We start from the raw sequence: 23,887 nt of genomic DNA on the forward strand, positions 1-23,887 counted from the left end.
AAATTAACAGGATTCTACTGGAAAAAATTTCTTAAATATTTAAATAATTAGTGAATCTATAAATTACAAGTTATAGGATAACGGATGATTTGTAATTTATTTTGAAAATGAGTTGTTTAGGTGTTATATGAATCAGATCCTCATAAATTAAATAGAAGGATGAGAATTACAGACATTATTCCTAAAAATTATCATTAAAATTTACGGTTCTTTATGCAGTCTCCCTCTGACAAACAAAGTTTCTTTTTTGAGATGTCGAATATTAATTATGTACTTGGATAATATGAAATTTACAACTTTGCAAAGTACAGTGGATTTTATTAAGAAATATATGATTTATCTGTAATATAATTTATATAAAATTAAGCATTATCGATGCTTTTTTGTTTTGCCCATGTCTCGTTTAAGATAGTGTTGCAAGAATTTCAGCATTCTCTTGGCAATAGCACAATAAATATATAGGAAACTCGCGTTATCTTTCGTTACGAATTTAAACTACCAATGAACGTATCATTCATCATTGTCTTCTAGAAGCTTTGAAAACGAAAAACGATGCAGGCAATAATCTTATAAATTTCAAAAGAATGATATTTTTCAAAAATAACATTAGGGACATGCTATCTCGATTCCAAGAGTGTATCGATTGCAACAATACAGTACTACGATTAGCAAACTTATTCTAATAGGAAGTAAACGCCAAAGTTTTGCTCTTACTACCAAACTTATTCTCATTACCTCAGGGAATTTATTAAACGTAGTAACGTATACCTTACAACTCGTGACTACTAAAATTTCACTAATAATATTAGTTCAATTATACGAGAAATAACGTAGTATCGTAGCAGGAACCCGAGGAAAATAAAAAGGGGAGAAAGCTAACAGGATAACAAAGATAAAGGATTCTGTGGATGCTAATACAATGTGGAGCGACAAGTTTGCTGAAAATATTTCCGTGGCATCGCGAAACATCAGCAAATGGTCCCGCGGAAGTTTCTTAGCGCCAGGGGAGGTATCGCGCGACGAGGGTAGCTTCCGCGACTGTCGTGAACTTAATCGTTTTAAACGACAACGGCTTCCGTTTTTACTTTGCACACGGTATACGATACTTGGAGGGTTGAAACTCAACAAGTTAGAACAACAGGTCAGTGGGGTAAAAAATAAGGGCGTACGTTAATGAGTACTGGCTTGATAGATGTATCGTATATGTAAACTTTTTACATCCAATCCCTCCGTTATTGCGGCTTTACGGGTGTAAACTGCTGCCGCGAAAATTAATTTCATCGTTTCGCGGCAAAGCACGAGTCTTCGGCCTCATCAGCGCTGGAGAACGCGCTGTATTCTGTTGTATATTTATCCGGAAATTGCTGAAGTCCCCGATTATCCTTTATCACGATTCGTTGAGGCAAGGGAAATGCGTCCGTTCTAACTTGGAAATACCGTAAGTTATTTCTTATTCGGAGGAGGACGTTTGAGGATCCGTTTAGTTTGCAGGCAACAAAGCTATTTCTCCACTTTGCGTATTTTGTTATACGAAAACCATAGGGAGCAAACATGCTAAGTTATATCTTTCCTTCTTCACAGAACAGCACATTTTCAATTTATAAATTTCATAACATGTCGAGCAAGTCTGTATTAGTAAGACTGCTTCCCTATTTTGTTGTGGGATTAAATAAACAGGTACTATATTTTTCATTTTTTTAAATCTATCTGAGAGATATTAATAGCGATATTGTCGATTTAGCACAAGTACGATGAAACTAAGAAAAGTATATTTTTCTAGAAATTAGTTTAAATAGAAAGTAATTTATTACTCAAGTATTAATGAAAAATACCTGTTCCTTTACGAATTAGTTAATAATCTTTAGATTTTGAAGGTCTGTAAGAAAATATTATTTATATATGTATTGCTAGCTACTAAAAAAAAGGATTGAAACTCCATTTTGAATTGTGATATTGTTTTTAAGGAATAATATAGTGTTATTAAATATAACAGTCTAAGAATTGTAATTTGTTGACCATGTTGACCGTTGTTGACCATGAAAATTCCTATCCCAGTAAATATCTCACTTTTACAGTTCAATTTCACAAACATCTCAAGATTAACAACCTTTTTCTCACAAACTAACGACATTTAAATATTATACATTTATATTATAAGACAATAAAACGATAGACAATGAAAAAGTGGTGGTTAATAAAACAGACGATATAAAACATACGATAATCCAAGCTTATTAAATAAAACTCTAACATCAAAATTCCTGAGAAGGGAAATATTCTCAAAACTGAAACGATAGCGTTACGAGAAGGGGAAGAATAAATAGTAAATAACACAGAAATAGCAGGGGGAAATGAACAGAAAACAAAAGTGAAATAACCTTGATATCGTTTGCTCACCGTCTTCGAGGGTCTGCACCGACACCGGGTCAGATCCTGGACCGTCGCCTTTATTATTGAACGCCTTCACCACCACGCTGTACTGTGTGTACTTTCGAAGGCCGGTTAGCCTATAATCGTAGGTGCCATCCCCGTTTCCCGTGATTCCTACTCTGGTGATGTTCACCAATTGATCATTCCCTCTGAAATAATGCCACGGTTGGTGTTCCTCGAGGCAGAAAGATAAAGCGCGAGAAGGAACACTCGGAACTCTACGATACTTAAAGCCATTTCGTGGAAACTAGAGCGAGAAATAGTCTCCTGATTTTTCCAACTTCCCCTATCCCCCTCTTCTTGATGTCCGTATATATCTTCCTAGTCAATATGAAATATCTCGTAGTCGAAAGAACGGAGCACGCGTTTCCGCCATCGTTTAACGAACCGACGCGATTCTTCGCGAATTACAATCGAGAGTCCATGGAATCCCGACAACGAAGAAATTCCATCGTTTAGTAATGGTTAACGATGAACTTCGTTCAAATCCATTCTGCTGTCGTGTTCCAGCGACGTTATTACATTTTCTCGAGAATTCTGGAGAAGTCTGGAGTCTGGAAAGTCTGGAGAAAGTATCCCAGTTCAGGATGTCAATTTTTAAGTCTCCTTGGGATTCTCTTATAAAGAAGCCACAGGAATTTTGTTGATATATATTCGACCTTTCGTACGTAGATTTACGTGTGTTTGAAAAATATTCACCACTATCTTTAGGCGAAAATAATCAAGATCATAATATCGAGTTAGGCAATTGAATTTGCTTTATTTTTAATTGGTGCCCGCGGTTCGTAACCCGGTTTAATAATCGCCAGTACGAACATCGTAATGAACATCGCAATAAATTGGACGTTTCATAAAAGCGAAAAAGCAACGAACGTCCGCGAAACATCTGTTACGAGAACAAAGCACGGCGATTATCCGCGGCGGCGGAAACGCGAACCGATCGTCCGTCCATTGTCGATGGAATCGCCGTGATAATCGACGAAGATTCGAGCCCCTCATCGGGACCATGTCTCTTCCCTTCTAAATTCTACGATCCCGAAGTGTGCTAGAAACTATTCTAAATAGCCGTAAGCGGATAACGATACCCGAGATTGGTGCAGCTGATGGTGTATCCGAGAAGTTCACCATTCCAGAGGGATCGATCCGGTGGTTGCCAGGTGACCTTCACTTGCTGCGGTCCTAAAGGCTCAGCGATAACGTGTCTAGGTGGTCCGCCAGGAATTTCCCCGTCTGTTTGGGCCTGTTGTGTCGTTGGTTTCCGTTGTCGTGGTCGTTTTTTATTCGATCGAACGGAGACGCGTGGACCGAGTGAAAAGGGAAACGATGATAAAGTTAAACGAAATGGCGGTCGTTTTCGAACTGAACGAATAGATGGACATAATATGATACAATGATAAAATTTGCTTTCTTTTTTTTTTCTTTTCTTTTTTTTTTTTTTTTTTTTGAGACATGCTGAAATGTTTGATACTGACATGAAGGATGTCGCTTGGCGCTGATGTTCCAAGGTGATTTTCCGCAAGCACCCGAAAGTGGTAGGAGGTCGCCGGTTTTAGAGGCGACACCAGCGCGACCGTGTTGTCCCCTGCCACCATCTTCTGCGTGTTGTGCTCATGCCACACGTCTTTCCAGCAAAAGGCAACGACAACGCTTAGAGGGCTTGTGCATCGTTGATCGCTAGGATAGTCGACGGATTTACGACGCACAGCTTTCACGCGCCGCACGAAACATATGTACGCGAACTTTCGTCCCGCCCCGAGGCGCGCTACCATAGTCACGCTTTTTTTATTCTACCAGTTGACGGTGAAACTACGCGTCGTTTTCAGTTTCGTCCTTTTTCATCGAGTTAAAGGAAAAAGAAACATAATCGACGTCAGTTGAAGGCTTCTTCGTTGCTCTCAATGGCGCAAAGGAAACAAATTTGCGAAGAAAAAGCAACGATCGCGTTTCCTCGTTGCAAAGTTCGCTGACTTATCGAAACTTCGAAGATGGAAGTATATCGAATTCAATTTAAACTCGATGTGTCTATGTTGAACGTCTGTTGTGACGTATATCCTAATAATATCGATAAACTTCCTTTCGACAGTCTCCATGTTTTTTCAGTCCAGGGAAACTTCTGTTAAAAATAGTAACTTTGTATGAAACACCATGAACGTAACTGTTGCGTTTTCTTTTCGCAGATCTTATTAACTAACTTCGTTTTTAGTTTTATCATCGTTGGCACAGAAACCTCGAAAATTGAAAGATTCGTCAAGCGGCCATGTTAGACGTCATCGAAAACGAAGTTATCTGAACCAGAAAAAGAGACTTAACTGGCTGATATCGCGGACGGGCAGAATAGCGGTAATCCGCCTCGAAGCAGTCGAAAAATCGAACGTGCGAACGAACAGGCGATCCATGGTCGACGAAAAAACTGAAGAAAAAGGAGGACCAATCGAAGGGAGAGTAAAGTTCAATAAAGTAATATCACATGGTACGTATTTCCGAAATTTTGAAGCACGTTAATCAAACGCGTTCCACTGTGATTGAACAAAAATGCAATATTTTCGGCTCTATCAACTTCTTTTATCGCGTGTCCTCGATACCCGTTTATATGAATAAAAATTCCATTACTATCACGCTTTGCTCTGACAATGAAAACGAACGGAAAAAAAAAGAAGAAAAGGAAAACCAAAATTAAAATCGTGTATATTTAATTTCAATTCCGATGTTCGGATAAAGAAACGAGTGAAATATTCGTCGTCGACTATGAATAGTAGAATGATCGAGTTCGCACGATCGATATAGTCAGGGGTGGCAGCAAGAAGAAATCCCGGGGGCGGCAGTGATAGCGAATACCCGACTCGGTGCTTGCCCTGAAAACGTGTTTCACGCGCGTTCACACCACGACAGGCCTCTGTCCTTCCATGTGTTAAGTTCGATAATTTAGCAGCGGCCAGGCGATTCGAGTCGATTAGGCGTAAATGAGGACATCCGAAGTTAACGAGGGACTGGATCCTGAGGGCGGGTAGGCGAGGCCTGAACAGAGAAGGAGAGCGAGTGAGAGGAAAAGGAGAAAGAGATAGATAGATAGAGTTTGTGTGCGGGGTGTTCGACGCTTTGAAAGAGAACTTTCCACCGGCGGAGAAAATAAAGGCAGAAGACAGAGAGAAGAAGCACAGCGTCAACTTTGCGGCAAACTTCGACTTCCTTCTCGTGGCACGCTTTTATGAAAACCGTGACCCACCCTTCGCTTCGCTCGATATAACACCCTTCGCCTGGCTCTCTGTTCGTGTTGCTCGAAAAAACGGGTCATTCCACGCGGCGTAATTAAATATCGTCGAATAACCGTTGGATACGAGCGAACTGCAGGCCCTTTCTGCGAACCAGCCTTTCGTTGACCGGTTCTCCATCGACAATACGCGTTTGATTCGATGGCTAACAAAACTTGCGAAGGTAGGGCGGCTTTGGCTTTCACGAAAATTGAAAAACTTTCGCCCTGTGTACGCGCCGTGGTTCACAGCCGGAAGTCCTGCCAGAGCTAAGGGAGACTCGACTGCGGCGCTTCGAAATTAATTTTTCCATTAAAATGTAAAAACCAACCGGGGCTGCGAATTGGCTCGTTTCGCGGGCGTTCTGCGGGATCATCGTTTGTTATTTTGTTGGCCGACAGCTATTCCAGCTAGGGGAATCGAGAGAAGTCGATAAAAAGGTAGGAAAGCTTTGGAAGCTGTAGAGAAAGCCGTACGTCAAAGGTTTGTGGTTCCAATCAGCGACGAATCGCACGAAAGAAACCACGGATTCTGGCATACGATCGTTGGCCCGGATTGATTATATATTGTTTGCCATATTGCGCTATAATTTCATTCCCTCCGATTGCCCCCGCAGCTAGCCAGCCAGGCTATTGATTAAATTCGAGATCCAGCTTGACAGTCCAATAATGGAGTCTTAATGTGGCACCGCCGAGATATTACGAATCAAACTCCTTCCGACGGCCGGCCTGTAATGAAACGACGATCGTGCTTGTGGATGGAAAGCAATTAAAATATAGAGGCCAGACGGAGGAAGTTCGTGTAAACAAAAGATAGCCCAAATGAAAACTGTCGTGATCGTAATGAAATTTTCCTTCTCTCTCGTGCGTGTCGAATTCAATGAAAAAAAGTCGATCAAGAAACTTTATAGGACGTATAGGCTGTTTCAAAAAGTTGTGGTCAGGTGCATGTAGCAACAAAAACAGATAAAAAGAGGATACAAGTATCGTTGGTTTCGGAGTCAGATATTTTCATCAGTGAGATATTATCTACCTCGACATATTGTTTTTTGAGTTCACCAACATACACTAGTTCGAAAATTTAAAGCCAATCTGAAAATATAGATAGAAATTTTTCTTGTTTTATTGAAAACATACTCTTCGTACAACACATTAGTGTTTTGACGAATACTAGACGCTTTGACGGCCTGTCTCCAATTTTTTGAAAAAACACCGTATATGAAAAATTTTTGCGAGACTGAACGCGTCGATACCAGATCGTCGACGATGATTTTGCATTGAAACATGGAATACGGCTGGAAGTAAGTTGAATGGAATCGGAACGAGTCCTTCAGTTTGGTATCTCTGGAACGACGGTACTCTCCGATCCCTTGAAGCGATATTGCCCTAAATATTCAAAAATCTGAAGGACCTTTTCCTGGCTGCGAATATCTCGCGTCGAGGAATCGATCGGGAAACAGACAGAAGACCCTGCACAGCGTTTCTCAAATTTCACACGGATTCGTCAGCGACCCGGTGCTCGAGTTTCGCGATCGATTAAGAAACGTTCGACGAAAACCAGGAGAAATCACGTCAGAGATAGGAAAGATAGAAAGAGTTACGAGAAGAAAATGGGTATCCAGTGAAAAATAACGAAGACGTTCTGATGGTCGTGAGGTATGAATAATGTCTGACACGTTCCCCACGGAAATCGTTATGAACGAGTCAAACGACATCGGCAAAGTCGAGGAACACCAAGATGGATCTTAGTAACGCGATGGATAACACCGTCACAAGCGAGAAGAGGTCGCTATTTGAATTCCAAAGAAGCTTTCAGGGAGTCTTTTTCCTGGCGTACATGTCAAAGCAATAAATCACCTGGCTCTATAAAGATTCAGTTATCTGTATCTGGTCGAAGAAATAGGTTAGAATCCTCCGGATCGATCTTCGGTCTTTTTTTCGATATCTGAAATTAATACACTTCCAGATAGGTTTTCTCTTGGCCTCTATCTAATCTGTCATATTTTTCCGAGAACATACAGTTTCTAGAACATTGACCGCGAGTGGCTGGAAAATGATCTCAAGTTTGAGAAACGCTGTATTACACGAAAGAGATCCGATGTAGCGTTGCCAAAGTTAGACAACCCAACTGTAATCCAACAAACAACATTGGTATATCTATTTTCTTTAGCGTATCGGCTTTCATCATAGCGCGGAGCACGTAGCCGCTTAGGAACTGCGTGATGCGATCGAACATTACTACCTAAAGAAAATATCCAGCAACCCTTTTACTTTCTTTCACATCAGAATAAAGGGATAGTATCAAGTTGATACGCAACAAACTACGTTATTGCCAATATTTGTTATCAAGTTATCAAGTTATTTTTCTCCATAATCGACAATGTAAGACTTCTCCATTTCTGTCTGCCTGGTGAGTGCAATAGAGCCGTTTGCAGCATCGATCTTCTAATTGTTTCGAGCAGAGTAGTTCTGTATTATTTTTGAAGACGAAGAAAGCTATTGGAAAACTTCAACTTCAAACCGGAATTAGCGCGAAACGCAATATTCGACTAGAAATCGCCTGCAAAACATCCACCGTTTCTTATTCCCGATGTAATAGCTAAAGAATCTCACGGAAGTGGTGTGAACACGTTTCGGAACGTCAACGAGTGCACTATGAGTATGCGAATCTAATGATAGGAATGAGTCTAACATCCTTGTTCGCAGCGTGAATTCGATCCCATTGCCAATTCCGAGTCGGCACGAAGCTCACGGGTCCGAACGCCTATCCATATGTCATCGATACGCGTATTTGACCACGATCAATCGAAGTCACGGCGCGGTACACGTTCCCGAGACACGCCTCTCTGTCTCGAGGCAAGCTGTAACGTCGCAGGAAGCTCAGTCCAGTGACCTCCTCATTTCCATCCCATCAAACGGAACCAACATACCACATCGAATCTCATCACCAAACCACCGATCAAGTTCAAATTAATTTTAATTAACCCCTTCAGCGTTATGAATCGAAACTCGTGATGTTACGATTGTTTACGATTGTCGAATGTTTACGAGTTTCGAAAAATTGCTCATTATGCGGCACGTTTATGTCAATGAACGAAAACGTTTAGAATCACTTGGTGGCCATTGTGAACTAATTTGTACGACCAATATGGGTTTTGTCGACGTACGCGTAAACTGTATTTATATTAGTCAACTATTTATCGATCGACTCAATTAAAAAATGTATATCAAAGCTTCGTTGTGTGAAATTTTAACGTCCAATATGACTATTAATACTATATTTAGTCTAATTTAATTTAGATATTTCTGCAATTGTTAATCCATTGTCGACTGATCAGTGATTACACGACCAACTTAATTAATATTGCATATACCACTGGAACTAGACTGGAACTAGATTGGAAATCGATCGAGCTAATCTGTTGTAAACGCAAATATAAAGAAGACGCAGTAGCAACAAACTACTTTTGTATCTGTCTTCTCTGTTTAAAAAATGTTCAACTTATTTTTCTTCCATGAATCTAGGGCGACACGCGATTCAGCACGCATCCAAGAAATTTATTAATTTTTAAATATGAAAAATATAATTTTTTCTATTTCGACGTCTCTAATAAATGATATAAATTGCGAATCAGAAAATTCTGAAGCCTGTGCATTTTGCGTTTCAAATAATTTTAAGTGTAATTTAATATAGTTTGTACCAGAAATGAAAAATTTGCACAGCATTTGCTCCACCGCAAAAAGTGGATGGCAAATGTTTATGCAATTTCATACTTTTATGAACGCAATTAACCTAAATAGAGATCTGTCTCATTCACTAAATATTATAACGAACGTTTTACTCTGAATATTTCATGTATTCTTGTAAATTATACGCGCTTCGCACACAGCCTGCCTTTCGAACTTTTCATTATCTCAAAAAATATTTCGAATAAAGCTACTATTTACTTTAAATTATCCATGAAAGCACCAACATCCACGATCTAGTAAGAAGAAAATAATGTTCGATAAACCTGCCTCGTTAGATATCTTAACACTGAAAGGATTTAATCAAATTCATTCAATGTACATATATAAAAAGATTTGCAAAGATTTTGGAAGATCCGGTGATAAGCTTCCCGCGACGTGATGTCCCAGGTGATGTCCATTGGACAGCCGCCGTTCCTCGATCGATAATCACGCGCGTTACCCGATACACCGTGGCGGCCGTGTACTGTACGGCGAACAAAGCGAATCAGCCAACCTACCCTGCGCCTCCTTGTACTGCACGATGTAGTTGGTTATAGGCGAGCTGGCGTGCGCTGGATCCTGCTCGCTGGACGGCGACGACCAGGCCAACAGCAACGATCTGCTCCCTTGCTCGGCTACGTGTAAATTCCGGGGAAAATTCGGTGGCTCCTGAACCAGCAGCTTGATGCTCGCTCTGGCATGCCCGTAAGCATTCGTCGCTACGCACATGTAGTCCCCACGGTCTATGTGGTTCGCCTGAGTGATACGTAATTCGGAGATCACCCTTCCTGACACCTTCTGGTTGTCTATCGTATATCTACAAATGAAAAAGTAGAGTCAGTTTCATTAACTGGCCGCTACGTTGCCACGGTTGTTTAAAATTTCTCTTCGGATGGCGACGGTAAATATGCATTTACCTAGTTCGTACTTGCTCCGACTAGTTAGTAGTACCACCAGAAAATTACCTTGACCGCAAAAATTTAAAAGGAAAATAAAACGAACGATGAAGAATAAAGATTCGAGAATAAAAAATAAATTTTTTGATAACTAAATAAGTACTGCTTGGCGGAATTGTTTAAACATTCGTATAACTTCGCATCTCTGGAATTCTAGATTAATCGCCGATCCTAGTTAACACTTTAGTTTATGATCTCGCTATATCGTTTCCACCAAGTACACGTAACTTCGAGCCACTAGCCATCGTTGGCTATCTGCACATCCCCGCGAATAAATAGAACGAATAGAACGAATACGTCAGATCAATCAAATATATACATAGACTTTTATTAAAGTAGATGTATTATTCTTTTATTCTATTCTTACGCTATCCTTCAAGTGTTTCATTCATCAGGGCGAACACGTCAGAACAATCAAAATGAGAATAGTTACATCATTCTTATTCATTAGAACGACAATTTTCACAGACGAATATCGATCGTGTTCACCCGTTCTTCTATTTCGCCGTAATGGATGCGCGACAAGGCGTATCCGTGGATCTAATAGATATGCTAGAAGACTATATCGCTAGAAATTTATTGATAAACGTTGCTATGTCGCGGTGCTCGAGTAATTTTGCGTGAGCGAAAGTTAGCGAGCGACGCAACAAGGGATGCGCCGAATAATTTTGTAATGAAGGAGCACGATGCAGAGCGAGCTGTTGGGAAAATGTTCTGCGGAAACTCTCCAACTATGGCGCTCAGTCACATGCTTCGTGGAGTGGAACCGACGGAGTGTTGTACCAGCAGAATCCCTTGAGGAAACTCTACTTGAACTGCGTCTAACTAATTCTCTTCGATGCTTTTGTTTGATTTAAAATATACAGAAATTTCGCAAGCAGATTCTTTTGATCGATCTCCATTGAGAATGGTATTCTTCGACGATGGACACGCAACATGTTAATCAATTGACCTGTCTCGACCGACTAGCATTGTAATTAACCTGTGTGTCTCTCTGTCAATCGAGATCGATGGGAGATCGAAGTGTCATTCTCATCGATCGTTCATAATGTAAGCTGCAGTGTGTATGGGAGGGAATGGGCTTGATTAATTTCGATACAAACCTAACATCGTAGTTGGGGTCGACTCTGCTGTCACGTGCACGCCAACTGAGATCAAGAGGTGCGTCTCCTTCGGCTTCGCAGCGCAATGTCACGCTCTCTCCTCGTCGGACTGATTCCTGCCGCGTTTTCACTGATACTTGAGGGCCCGCTGTTTCGAGCATTCCAAATTGTTAGTGTGCTCGTTTCTATCTATCGTTTCTTGCGAAGAGGAACGCCAAACGTGCAGAACGATGTACGAAATTATATTTTCTAAACGAAAATTTTACGATATTTCTAGTAACCGATTAACAAGATTGTCTCTTCAATAGAAAATCAAGAAATTGCCGTAAATTATATATATTAGATTTTAAGAAGATTTGCGAATGAACATATCAAAAGCTAGTTATCGAACAATCGGAATATTAATGTGATTTCTTTAATACGAGTTTAGATCTGATTAGATTGGTTCTGTTTAGACTGATCTGAGTTTAGGTTGGAAAAAGTGTCATGAAAATTACTGGAAACATAAATTTACCACTTATTGAAGATTAAGGACGTCCTTTATTTCGTGCAGAAAGATAAATCTATCTCAGCTAGGTTAATTTCTATCTTTTTAATCCGTTGTTTATTTCATTCTTCATTCACAAATAGAAGGAGATATAGATAGATCTAAATAAGGAAATTAACTCAAGAAATTTTTAATTCTAATGGCGAGTTCAGGGCAGAAGTTTATATTTCAACGTGAATCAAAAGTGATTAATTACTAGAAATGTTAGTTTGAATAGAAATAGTAATATCGTAGATAAAGAAGTGAAACATTTCCACGTATATTTATGTTCAATTCACCGAAAAATGTATGGTTAGACGGGACGATAAATTGTAAGATCCATTTTCCTTGAATTGCATAAATTGAGTCCTTATTTGCGTGACTACGAGCAACATACGGCCTGTGTTTCTTATTGCGTCATCGCATTTCTTTAGTTACTGACCGAAATGAAATAGAATTCAAATTCTAATTAATTTATATATCATAATTTAATATATATGTATATTATATATTTAATATCTTTAATATATATATATCCCAGTTTCTCCAAATTTTATAAAATTGTAAAATTTGCTTAAGCAGGAAAAGAATATTTATGCACATTCATCTTTTATAAACTTTTATAAACACTGTTAAAAAAATGGAATCTAAATAAAAGTCTCTTTTTTCTAGTAAATATTATAGCGACTGCTCTGAATATTTTATATTTTCTTATATTTAATGTTTTATTATTCCCGTGCATTTTTAAATTCCCCACAAATATACATATATAAATCCATAGCCTAAATATTAATCAAATCTTCTACATTTTTTTCTATAATCACGATATTAGAAAACAAAGAAGGATTAATTGGCCTGTATAAATTGACTAAGGAAAATTGGAAATGAAATATATATGGCGTTAACACGACATTAACTCCTAATGGATTAATTCTCTATATCAACGAATTTAGACGAATGTATGAAGCAATATTAACTACATCGGCCTCGCCTGGCGTTCCCCTCTGTATGGGTCGAGAATGGTGATATTGGGCTGGAGCTCGAGAAATTCGGCCACGAAACGAAGAATTTCAGAGCAGCTGGTCGTGGCCGGAATCCCAAGTTCGCAAACTGACACAGATCCAGCCAGCAGTAACTTGTTGTTGCGTGAATATTTTACCGTGAACTGTTAGTCGAATGAGCTTGCTGAGGCCAGGCCCGATACCGTTGCTCGCCTGGCATAGATAGAAACCGGCATGATCTCTGGATACCCGTGAGATCACCAAGGACCCGTTTCCGGCAACTCCTGCTCCCTCGGTGCCACTGTATCCCAGCTCTCTGTAGTCGCCTGGTGTATCGCCTGAATGTTTCGAGGGAGCAGCCATTACTCGTCTAAACTAACTCGTTATCATAATTTTCTGTCTGTGTTCTGGTTAGGGGTCGCAATATAGGGTCGTAATATTCCGATATCGAGAATCGTAATAAGCAAAGACTTTCATTGGGAACAAGAAAAAACAAGGAAAATAGGTATTTCTATCTGTGAATTTCGATATTGGAGTTTTTCTTCTTCTTCGCTTAAATTGAATTAAGATTTAGATTAAATTAATATATTACATATAGAATGTGATAAAACGAATGGTATAACGGTTATAACGCATGCAAAAGTAAGCCGAAAATTTAAAACGAAATTTGTTCGTTCGCAGTCTCGTTTCGTAGAAAATCAAGCTTATGACGTTCCTTTAATGTAGGTTTAAATAAAAAAGAATTCCCTGCGATTATTTAAATTAATATTAATAAATGGTGCGGAACGTCGTCGTATTCAAAAGCTCGTTTTCGATCTTTGCTATAGTTACAGAAACGTACGATTTGTTATCTTCTATTAATTCTCAGGATCTTTCTTTAGGGTTGTAGGATTATTCTGATGACTTGTTATATCACGATAAGCTCGGTTAGGTTAGATTAAGTTAAAATATACGTGAAAATATGGACATAGGCAAAATATTGTTTACATAGAAAACGTGGAATAACTGTTTGATCGGTGCTATTTCGACTTTTCTATGAATAGCAAATGTTCATCCGGGTGATTAGTATTGTCTGCACTATAGTTATCTGTAATGGTAATCCCGTGCAGTAACAGACCATTCACCTGCCTCGTTGTAATTTGTAGCTCATGTCAAGTATATCCTGAGTCTTTTAATATAGTAGCCGGATTAATTTGCACCAACCCGTTTAATTATCTTCGATCTTTCAATTTTCTATATTATTCCTATCTGCATATTTCTCTCTTAAATAAACTCTAACTATGGATATTTTAAATCGAAATATATATAGTGACGTAAAGTGAATTTACGTCATCTTATTGAGAGGCACGTTATTTCGAAATAATTTTGCGTAATAATCTCCGAAATAATTTCTGTTTCTATTATATCAAAGTTATCAACTCCGTCAGAAATACAAATTTCTACAAGTTCGGATACATGTTATACAAGAGTAATATTGTTATATCCAAATGCTATTACGCTTTAAAATAATTTAGCTACATTGTTTATGATTTAAATATATGCAAACCAATATATCTACAATTCAAATTAATATTAAAATCCAAATTAGTCGTGCAAAATAGAAGATTATTTGAAGACGAATTATATTTAAAATTATCAATATAAAATTAAGTTATTTTGCCTATACTATTCCTAAACTAAAAATTATTTCAAATAGTTATTTCTTCTGCTTATTTCAAACAATATTTGACCAAGATCTTTCCGAAAAATATGCAAAATTAAAATGTTTATAGCTTGAAAAATACTTATCTGATATTTGTACACACACATATATATTTTTTTTCTCATTACTTTGATGTCTCTCTAAATATCCACATATTTATACTTTACAACTTTCAACACGCTGATGACTTATCAAAAAAAATTTTAAAAAACAGAAATTCGTTTCGACATTCGCCGATTCGGGCGTAATTCAGGAGGAATCCCAGCTACCTCATGCGATACGCGTTTATGACGTTACAGAATTTTCAGCCGGGCATCAGAATATCCGTCGGAATTCACAGTGTCGTCGTGTATGCCTCTACCATCGACAGAGAGGAACGCTACCATTGTGGCGGATCAACGTCATTCGACATTCTTTCCGATACAATAAACATCGGGAAACGGGTAAATGTCCAAAGGAAGTTCGGCGTTGCGTGAAAAGATACAACGTACGTGAAAATGCGATCGAAAGTACTTCCCGAGCTTTGACTTTTGATATCAAGTAGAGACATCTTGTATAAGTATCGAAGTAGCAAGAAATCACGATCTTGAATACGCATTTGTTGGATTTTCATCATTTATAAACGGACAGTTCTGTCTCTCAATGGTAAAAACGTATTATTGAACAGAGAAACGTAAAACATAACGCTAAAGCACAGATTGCAAATTGGACTTTATGATGCGGATGTACGCATCTATTAAAAAATTTAAAACATGTTAAAAAAATAACTTCCTTAAGCAAATAAATACCTTTTTTTATGAAATATTATCTTTTTATACTATTGAAACAGAGATTAATTAATAAACTGCGGGTTTTTATGTATTTATGAGAAATTTGAGAAAAGAAAAATTACCAAAACGCACGTAGTATGTTATATATTATATAAAGTTATATAAAATATCCCAGAAAGAGAGAGAGAGAGAGATTTTTTTAGTTCTGCTCATGAAATTTTGAATCTGCCTAAATATCCGTAGCTTAATTATTATGAATAAAAATGAATTACTCAGAAAAATGTACCATAGAGCTTGCTTCGTCCAAAAAGCAAAGACAGTTCCAAATTTAAGAAGTGTTCGTATTGCAACGCAACGAGTTGAAAAAGATCAATCCTTTTTTGCACTTTCTTCTAGCTTATCTACGTCCAGAACTCGACTATGTGCTGGCGTATTCCAACAATATTAAATCGTTTAATTAATATTCTCCCTCATTGGCTCAGTTTTGAAACGTATTCCTCCCATAATGAGTGATTTAACTTTCAGTAAAAGAGGAATCGTAACAGTACGAAGTAGATGGGCTATGATCGAGGAAAAAGAGGAGAAATTTCATTCCCAAGCGGTGCAATATAATGTTCACGAGCAACGAACTGGTGAAACTAATTGTACCACCGCTTCATCGGACGGAGGGCTTATTTCAGATTGAATGAGACCTCTGGAAACGGCCGATCAGCGAAATTTCTGATGGATATCTTCGTCAACCTCCGCCAGCCTCGGGTTAAATACACTCAGCAGCTGTAACCTGATGAAAACGATCGATGGAATTCACGTAAAAGTCAGCCAATAATTAAATTGTTTCGGAGGAAGAGAGAAATCGCGCAACGAAATATCTGGAATATCTATTTTTCTCTTCTGTTTTGTTGTACTCTAAGGTCAATGAGTAGTGATTAGTTAATAAGCCTCTCGAGGCAAACAGACGTTTTTAATGACATCAGATAAGTCAATCTATAAATCAATAGCAATAAATCGAAGTTGCAACGGCCCTCGAATCGATTCCGCCTGATAGAATTTTAAATTTTCCTCCACCTTCGTAAGGACGCCATCTTCTCGTATCTACATTTTCTTCGTCGTCTACGAAGTCCTGCGTTTACATTTTCCCGGAATATTCTACATTATAATGTGATACGAAATTGTATTACTAATTTTCATTTGTTAAACTACTTTTTCGGAATGTGCTAGGCCACCGATTCTCAACTTTTTCATACAGTCGTATTAACAAAATTAAAATTCAGAAGGTGTAATATCATCAAGGAAGCTATATGCAAATTCGAATTCAAGATTAGAATTGGAAAGTATATTGTACAAATTATCCGTGTACGTACCATAAGCCCTTCTTAGTGTACTACTGACAAAAGATTACTATATTCTTAGAATTATTCTTATACTATCTTAGAATTCCCACTATTTTTCTTTTCGTTCAATCATTGTTATGGTATAAAAGCTTACTTTGTTTTCGACGCGACTGCCTGTCTGTCCGTTTGTTGCTGTCAATAGAAAATGTATAACGTGACAGAGAAGTCGATTATCCTGTCAATTAACTGAAATCATTTAGGAGAAACTATTATATTGGGAATAAATAAGGCTATTTTCCTCTATGAGCGAAATCCCCCGGAATAAAAATCGTCAACGTCAACATCTCATAGGCACGTATATATGTATTAAGTTCGACGAAGCCAAGATTCCCGTAGAAGGAAACGAGCCGTCAAAAGGCAAGCATCAAATTCCACGTATTAAGTGCCATCAAGGTGTTACAGCAGCTTGTCCGCATGCTCAAAGGCATCTTCCACAGTAGAATACGCCGCTATAAGACAGCCAGCGAGAGTAAGAAACGCGAGAGGAAAATGTGAGGATGTACAAGCTCTAATCAGAAAATGACACTTTGCGAATTAAGAATCTCTCTTTTACTCTTTGAAATAAATATCCATCTTCCCTCGTTACACTGTTTCCATATATAGACAATGACAAATATTTAGACAATGATTATCTTTTCATACTACAGACTTTTTTGTGTTTTTATTATGAGATACAGATAATAGGTAATTTCAACTTTTCATAGGAAATAGGCATTAATAACCTTGTTATATGTATATGACGACGTTCAAAATACGAAATTTATCGTATTATATTTGAGAAAGATAACGTTGCTAACATAATATCTACCTCGAACACACCCAAACATATTATTGTACAGTTTGGATGATTGCCATTAAGAAGAAAAGATTAGGAGAAATCCTAGGCGATTTTTTACAGCGAGTAATTGAGTTTTAAGTGATAAGGGTATACGGATGGCCCCACTGCTTGAGATTAAAGTGTGAAAAAAAGCGCACGGCTACCCAAGGTTTGGAGCTGACGTGACTAAATGTGTTCTAAGAATATCGCTATGGTTCTTCTGAAGCGAGCGAAAGAAGTTGTAAAATAAAAAGAAGAAAATGCTTTGATGTTAGAATATATGTATGTATTACGCGAGAGAGACGATTTTTAAATGGGTAGCCTTTCAGTTGTACTTCGTTGTGTCGCGTTGTATCGCATTATATTATATCCCGGTATAATTAACTGTTTTATTTTAGTATCGAAATCTGTTACTTCTCCACACTCCCAGCAAATAAAATTTTTGTAAAAATAGTTCTTACAAAAATATAAAAAAAAATTACTAGAACGATATTCACGCGAAACTGTAATTACATACGAAATACCATCTCTCAGAAATAACTAAACTAAGAATAAATGAAAGACAGAGTACCCGTCTCAAACGTACTATCTGAGAGTTAGAAATAGTTCCTAATACATTATAAAAGAAGGATAGGGTAAATTCGAAAGAAAAAGCAGAGGAAGGAGCAAAGACAGATAAAGGTACGAAAACAACTCGGTAAGGTGACTGATCGCATCATCGTTCGAGATCGAAGCCGAACGTATGTCACGCTCGGTGGTTTTCAGTAAGACAGAGGACAGTTTTTCGGAACGTGAGCTCCGTCCGGCCACAGTGGGTTGGTAAGTTTCAAGTCTGAGTCGTGACTTACCGATCGATTGCTTCCAAGTCACCGTCGGAATGGGGAATCCTTCAGCCTGACAGGCAATGGAGACGCCGTGACCTACAACGGCGTTCTGGTCGATAGGTTCCACCGTCCATCGCGGCGGCACTAAAAATACGATCCAATTGGCTTAAAATCTTCCGGATCGCCGGTTCCTGACGGACCAGCGTTTCGTCGTCGCCCGATCTCTCGGCAGATCCTCGTCGATCGACGCTTCGTCCTGTTCATTTCAAATCACCGTGTCAATTACACTGTCGCGTGACCTTTGTCCACGTACCCTTTATCCCCTTATCTCAATTCGTGACAACTTTTCGTCGACGATTCTTCCTATCGACGAACCAAATAGCTGTTGGATTTTACTTGGCACGTGGCTGATATACACAATTTGTTTGGAAGACTTAGGAACCGGGACAGAATCATTTAGACAAGAAGTTTTCGTATCGTTTCGTCTTTCGCTGTTTTTCTTTTATCTTATTATTCGAAGCTCTAAGAACAAAAGTTGAAATCTTTTTTATGGTTTTACGCGTATGGTTTGATCTTATTATAGATCTGTAATTCGATGATATCTATCGAGGATTAATATCGAATTGCACGTAAAAACGACTGCTATTCTATCACACTTGATATGTCTATACAGTTCTGCCTCTTGCACAATTCCATTTTTCCCTTTTCAAATTGAGAAATCGGATTACTCGGTATAAAATACGTGCCATAGAGATTAATCAGCGCATCCTCTGTTAGCTAAACGCGAAGAATAATACTTTGTTTGACTAATTAGCCATTGTTCTCTGGGAACACTGGTTACTTCTATAGAATGATCGAACGATGGTTTTTTCGTCGACGAGGATCACCGGTCCCAGGCGTTTCTCTCTATCTACTACATTTGTCTTTGCTGTCGCGTGTTGTTGTTTTGTACTCGCGTATATACTCGTGTGTCGTGAAACGCATGCATTTCCAACGGGTTTCGATGTTACTGCATACTTACGGATCGCTAAAAGTGTGAACAACAACGTGTAGCAACAAAACCGATGGTGTCCGTGTTTAGACTACTTGAATTGACGATGTCGTATTTAAAGGGGTAAAATGTTTACTCATTCGTTGTCTCAATCAGAGGAAACTAATTTACCAGGAAGAATTTCGAGCAGTGATTAAAGAACAAAAGAGATAAAACAGGAATGAGAGAACAGAATTATGGGACGAAATTGAAAATGAAAAGAGAAATGTTCGTGCATTTGTTGTTAACTTGTGTTAATAAATTGTAACTGAAAACGTGCTCGTTTCGGAGAAACTTATCTGTAAAAGAAAAATTGAAAAATGTGTTCGAATAAAGGGAGAGTGAAATAAAAAGAACTATAAAGTGTTTTAAAGAATGAAACAGAGAACTCATTGTTCCATGGTACGTACTACAGGGGAAAAGAGCATTCGCTGGAATAATTATATAAGAAAAAGTATACCGTAATTGGAAGGGTAAGTGTTCCATGCAAGAATCATTTTATTCGAAAAATATAAAAACACGGCAAGCAACATTCCAAGTAAAAAAGATGTGAATATATAATGTAATAATAAAAGGTTGTTAAAAAACAACGTACGAACAACGCAAACGGTACCTATTTCAAAAGAACGTTACTTGTAATCAGTATATACGAAGAAAAAGACACGCAGAAAACTTTCGAGGCACACATTAAATAATGTAAACGTTACTCTCAACATTCTTTCCATCGTCATTCCAAGTTGCTCGTATGTATATAGAGATAAAATATAAAGGTAGGCGAAAAATATCGTACGAGAAAACGCACTGAACCAGTAAACGTTAACTACGCGAACGCATGCTTTTACATCTGTCACAGACATTTTGTTGCATTACACGAGCACAATATAAGTAATATCTCTCGGTACACGAAACCGCTACAAAAAACAAAAAAAAAAGAGAAGAAAAAGAAAGTAAAACAAAATACAAAGGAACAGCAACAGTAAAGAAAATAAAATGATACTCTAACTAATGAAAACGCGTGTAACGAGGACAAAAAGGTATGAAAGTAAAACAATGAAAAAAAAAAAAAGAAAAAGAACTAATGATTCGTTCGCAATTAATAAACGGTCGAACAACGAAAAGTATACTAATTCTAATTAGAAATCAGCACGCTCAACTTTCGAGATCTACAAATCGAACTCTTTACAAATGCTGATGATTCGTGAGGATGTACAAATAGTAACGATGAAACAACGAGAAAAGAAAGTAATAACAACAATCAAGGAACCTTCGTTCTCATTTACTTTTTCAGCATCTTTCGTTCTTCTTTTTTCTCGTATTTTTTCACTTCGTCCTCTCTTTTTTTTCATCTCGTTTTCATTTTTTCCTTACCGACTCGTCGTCGACGGATTAACTTGGCGTTGCTTTAATCGTCGCTCGGGTGGAACGTGCTCTTCCGGAAAAATTACACGAACGAAAGAAATTCGTGTCGTCGAATACGTTCCCGTTACGGTTAACCGGCTCGTCAATTAGCATGCATTAAAAACGAAGGAGAGACAGAGAGATAGAAAAATAAAGAAGGCAAATCGCACGACGTAAACCTGCATCCCTAGAAATATATTCGTTCACTTTTTTTTTTTATATTCTGTGCTGCGTGAGGAAAAACTCTTGGACTTCCTGCCTTGTGTGCTATCGCCTATCGTGTTGTATATATTATATATTTTTTTTCTGTCTTCTTCTAAAAAACACTTTCTTTACGCGCAAGTGCTGTCGCTTCGAAGAGGATTGGAGTACCGGTGTTGCGTCAGCATTACGTGGCCTCGAAACTTTATATAAAATCGAGCCGTTTTTGCGGACGAAGGGAAATGCCTCGATAAGGACACGCTTCCGGCCGGACACTTCGGCTCCGACTTCAACTCCATATGAAATCACTATGTAGCCAACAGCTATGCGGCCCTCCTGGTATTTCGAGGAAATAGTCTTCCACAAACCCAGTAACCCCGATTTCAGATACCTGGTATCGAGACTTCTGGAGATACGGATAACTAGAATAACTGAAATCACTCGATTCACCAGAAGCATATCTTATACCATTGGATTGCTTCAACCCCTTGACAATGGTCTTGTACGAGCATTTTATTACGTTTTAAGCATAATAGTACTATGCTAATTATTCCAAGTTGAAACTTTGTTTCGTTAAGTGATCATATCTATTCTTACCAGTTCTTGAAATTGAGTTTGTGAAGTGTGCGCATGGCGCTAGATAAGGTAATGAATAAAAATATTAGCACAGATCAAATTTTTCTATAATGTGTCGCGAAAGGCTACGGTATCGACTTTGTTCACCGTTTCCATGACGCGTAGTTTTACGCAGTTGTACAACTTAAATAACTGCTCGGAAGTTTCAATTCATTGTGAAAGTTATTAAAAGGAAAGTTCTACATGGATATCTTAAGAAAGGAAATGTTTGTAGTTTCTGCCAGATTCTTATATTTTACAAGCAAGATTACGTAAAGCATCACTGTAACATCTGAAGAAACCATCAAAGAGTATTTCTAAACCAGTGAAATAGCACTTTCGCGAGCGTCGGAGATATCGTCGAGCAAGCAATTTGCTTCCCACATTTCCAATAGAAAAATTGGAAATACGCCAACGACAAAAGACGAAGATTGCTCGTTGAGTAAACAGAAAATTCTCGACAACAGCCGTGTCGCGTACGATCGTAAACCTGTTGCAGAAAACTGAATGCAAGAGGAAGAGGATGTTGCAGCCTGATGAACGCCTAGCGGACCTAGAAGCGCATTTACTTCGGTTCCGCGGCGCGCGAGGTAAACGTTACCAGAATCTCGACCGTGCTATTTTCCGGGGACGCGAATCCGCGTATAACCCCGGGGAAATTCGTTTCGTATTCCGGTCGTGTATTGTTAGGCGAAACGCGAAACTTTGAATCGAAATCGCTCGACGAGACTACGGGGAAAGCTCGACACTTAATTACTTGTGGATGCGTGTGTGGCGAGATTCTATAGCATAGCACGAATGGATTGAGCAAATTTTACCGAATCACTAAGATTATCGGGTTATTATATCGTCGCTAAATGCCGCAAGATATACAGTTTTTAGTCGTTGTCCACTGACAACTACGTATGGAAATAAACAAACGGAACAATGAATAAATAAATTGAAAAAGTAAATAATCATAATTATTGTAAAACACGTATTTTTAAAGCATATAATGTGATGATTATAGTGTCAATTAAGGTTGGTTGGTTGAAATGAATTTTATTTAATAATTCGTTATTTCTTCTTGGATTAGACGAAACGTAATATGGAAATCTTTGATACGATTTCCCTAATCTTCTTCTTAATGTAAGTCTATTAATTTGCTAGTTTCAGTAAGCTTATAAAGTGGATATCCTAACAGCATGAAAATCGTAAATAGGTCAAGGAACGTAATTAAAGGCGTAAAATGTTAAAATAATCGCAGTGATTATAAATCATGTGTTTATAGAGTATAAAATAAATTGAGAGTACAGTGTCAATTAATTAATTTTGTTTACTTGAAATGAATTCGAACGAAATAGAATTTATCATGAAATGATTAACATGGAAATGTTTTTCTTCTCTTTCCAATCTGCTTCTCAATACGGATTTATTAACTGATTCTATTTGTTAAACTTACAAGGGAAATAAGAACATAAAAATCTAGAAAGTTATAATTCTCTGGTCGGAACATATTTCTAGCAATATAAAAATGTAGGAAAATAATATAAGACGTAAACAACTAAAATAAATAGAATAAGAGAAGTTACGATAAATCCACTAATATGTACTATCAGTAAAATACACGTTTTCTCCACGAAACAGAGAAGATGTCGATGAAGTACAGAGCTCGAAGAACGTAGAACTCGTACAACATGGAACTCTCAACGTTTCGTTAAGACATTCTATCCCGAAAGAGTAAGACCAAAATTGATTAACTGGCAAAGAACCTTGAAATTGGTGGTCGACAATCACGGAAATAGACGGAATAGAATTTACCAGGGAATATAATTTATCGTGCGTTTTAGTATAATTCAGTTGAAGCAACTTACCGAAGACCTGGAAGTCGGGCAACAAGGTTCGCAACTTTAAATTACTCGCGGATCCTTGGCTTCTCGCGTCCCCCTCAGGGATGAGCGAAGGATCGTTTATACATCCTGCAGGATACGCTCTCAGCTGGAATCGCTTTCGAATGACGAGCGAGTGCACGTCGTTTTATACGCATTAGGACACGTGTATCCGATAACAAAGCTAACGCGAGTGTTTATCTATACACGTCGTCGTTTCCATTTCAGTCGTTTCTCCATCGACTGACCAGATGTTAATCGCATCTGGATTGTATAGTC

The 23,887-nt window shown here is 38.1% G+C and overlaps 1 protein-coding gene across 5 annotated transcripts in view; it reads right to left on the reverse strand.

Moving 5' to 3' along the window:
- LOC117157627 (cell adhesion molecule Dscam2) overlaps positions 1–23,887 on the reverse strand; it is a 90,365-nt gene that overhangs the window by 18,110 nt on the left and 48,368 nt on the right. For all 5 annotated transcript variants that reach the window (XM_076619364.1, XM_076619363.1, XM_076619362.1 and 2 more), the window contains exons 10-16: positions 18,521–18,640; positions 13,151–13,330; positions 11,466–11,613; positions 9,925–10,223; positions 3,903–4,051; positions 3,516–3,670; positions 2,398–2,579 (exon numbers count right to left, since the gene is read on the reverse strand). In XM_076619364.1, the coding sequence (XP_076475479.1) occupies positions 2,398–2,579; positions 3,516–3,670; positions 3,903–4,051; positions 9,925–10,223; positions 11,466–11,613; positions 13,151–13,330; positions 18,521–18,640 (1,233 nt within the window). The remainder of the gene's footprint in view (positions 1–2,397; positions 2,580–3,515; positions 3,671–3,902; positions 4,052–9,924; positions 10,224–11,465; positions 11,614–13,150; positions 13,331–18,520; positions 18,641–23,887) is intronic.

The sequence above is a fragment of the Bombus vancouverensis genome, chromosome 6 (genome assembly GCF_051014615.1).
Source record: "Bombus vancouverensis nearcticus chromosome 6, iyBomVanc1_principal, whole genome shotgun sequence".
NCBI lineage: Eukaryota > Metazoa > Arthropoda > Insecta > Hymenoptera > Apidae > Bombus > Bombus vancouverensis.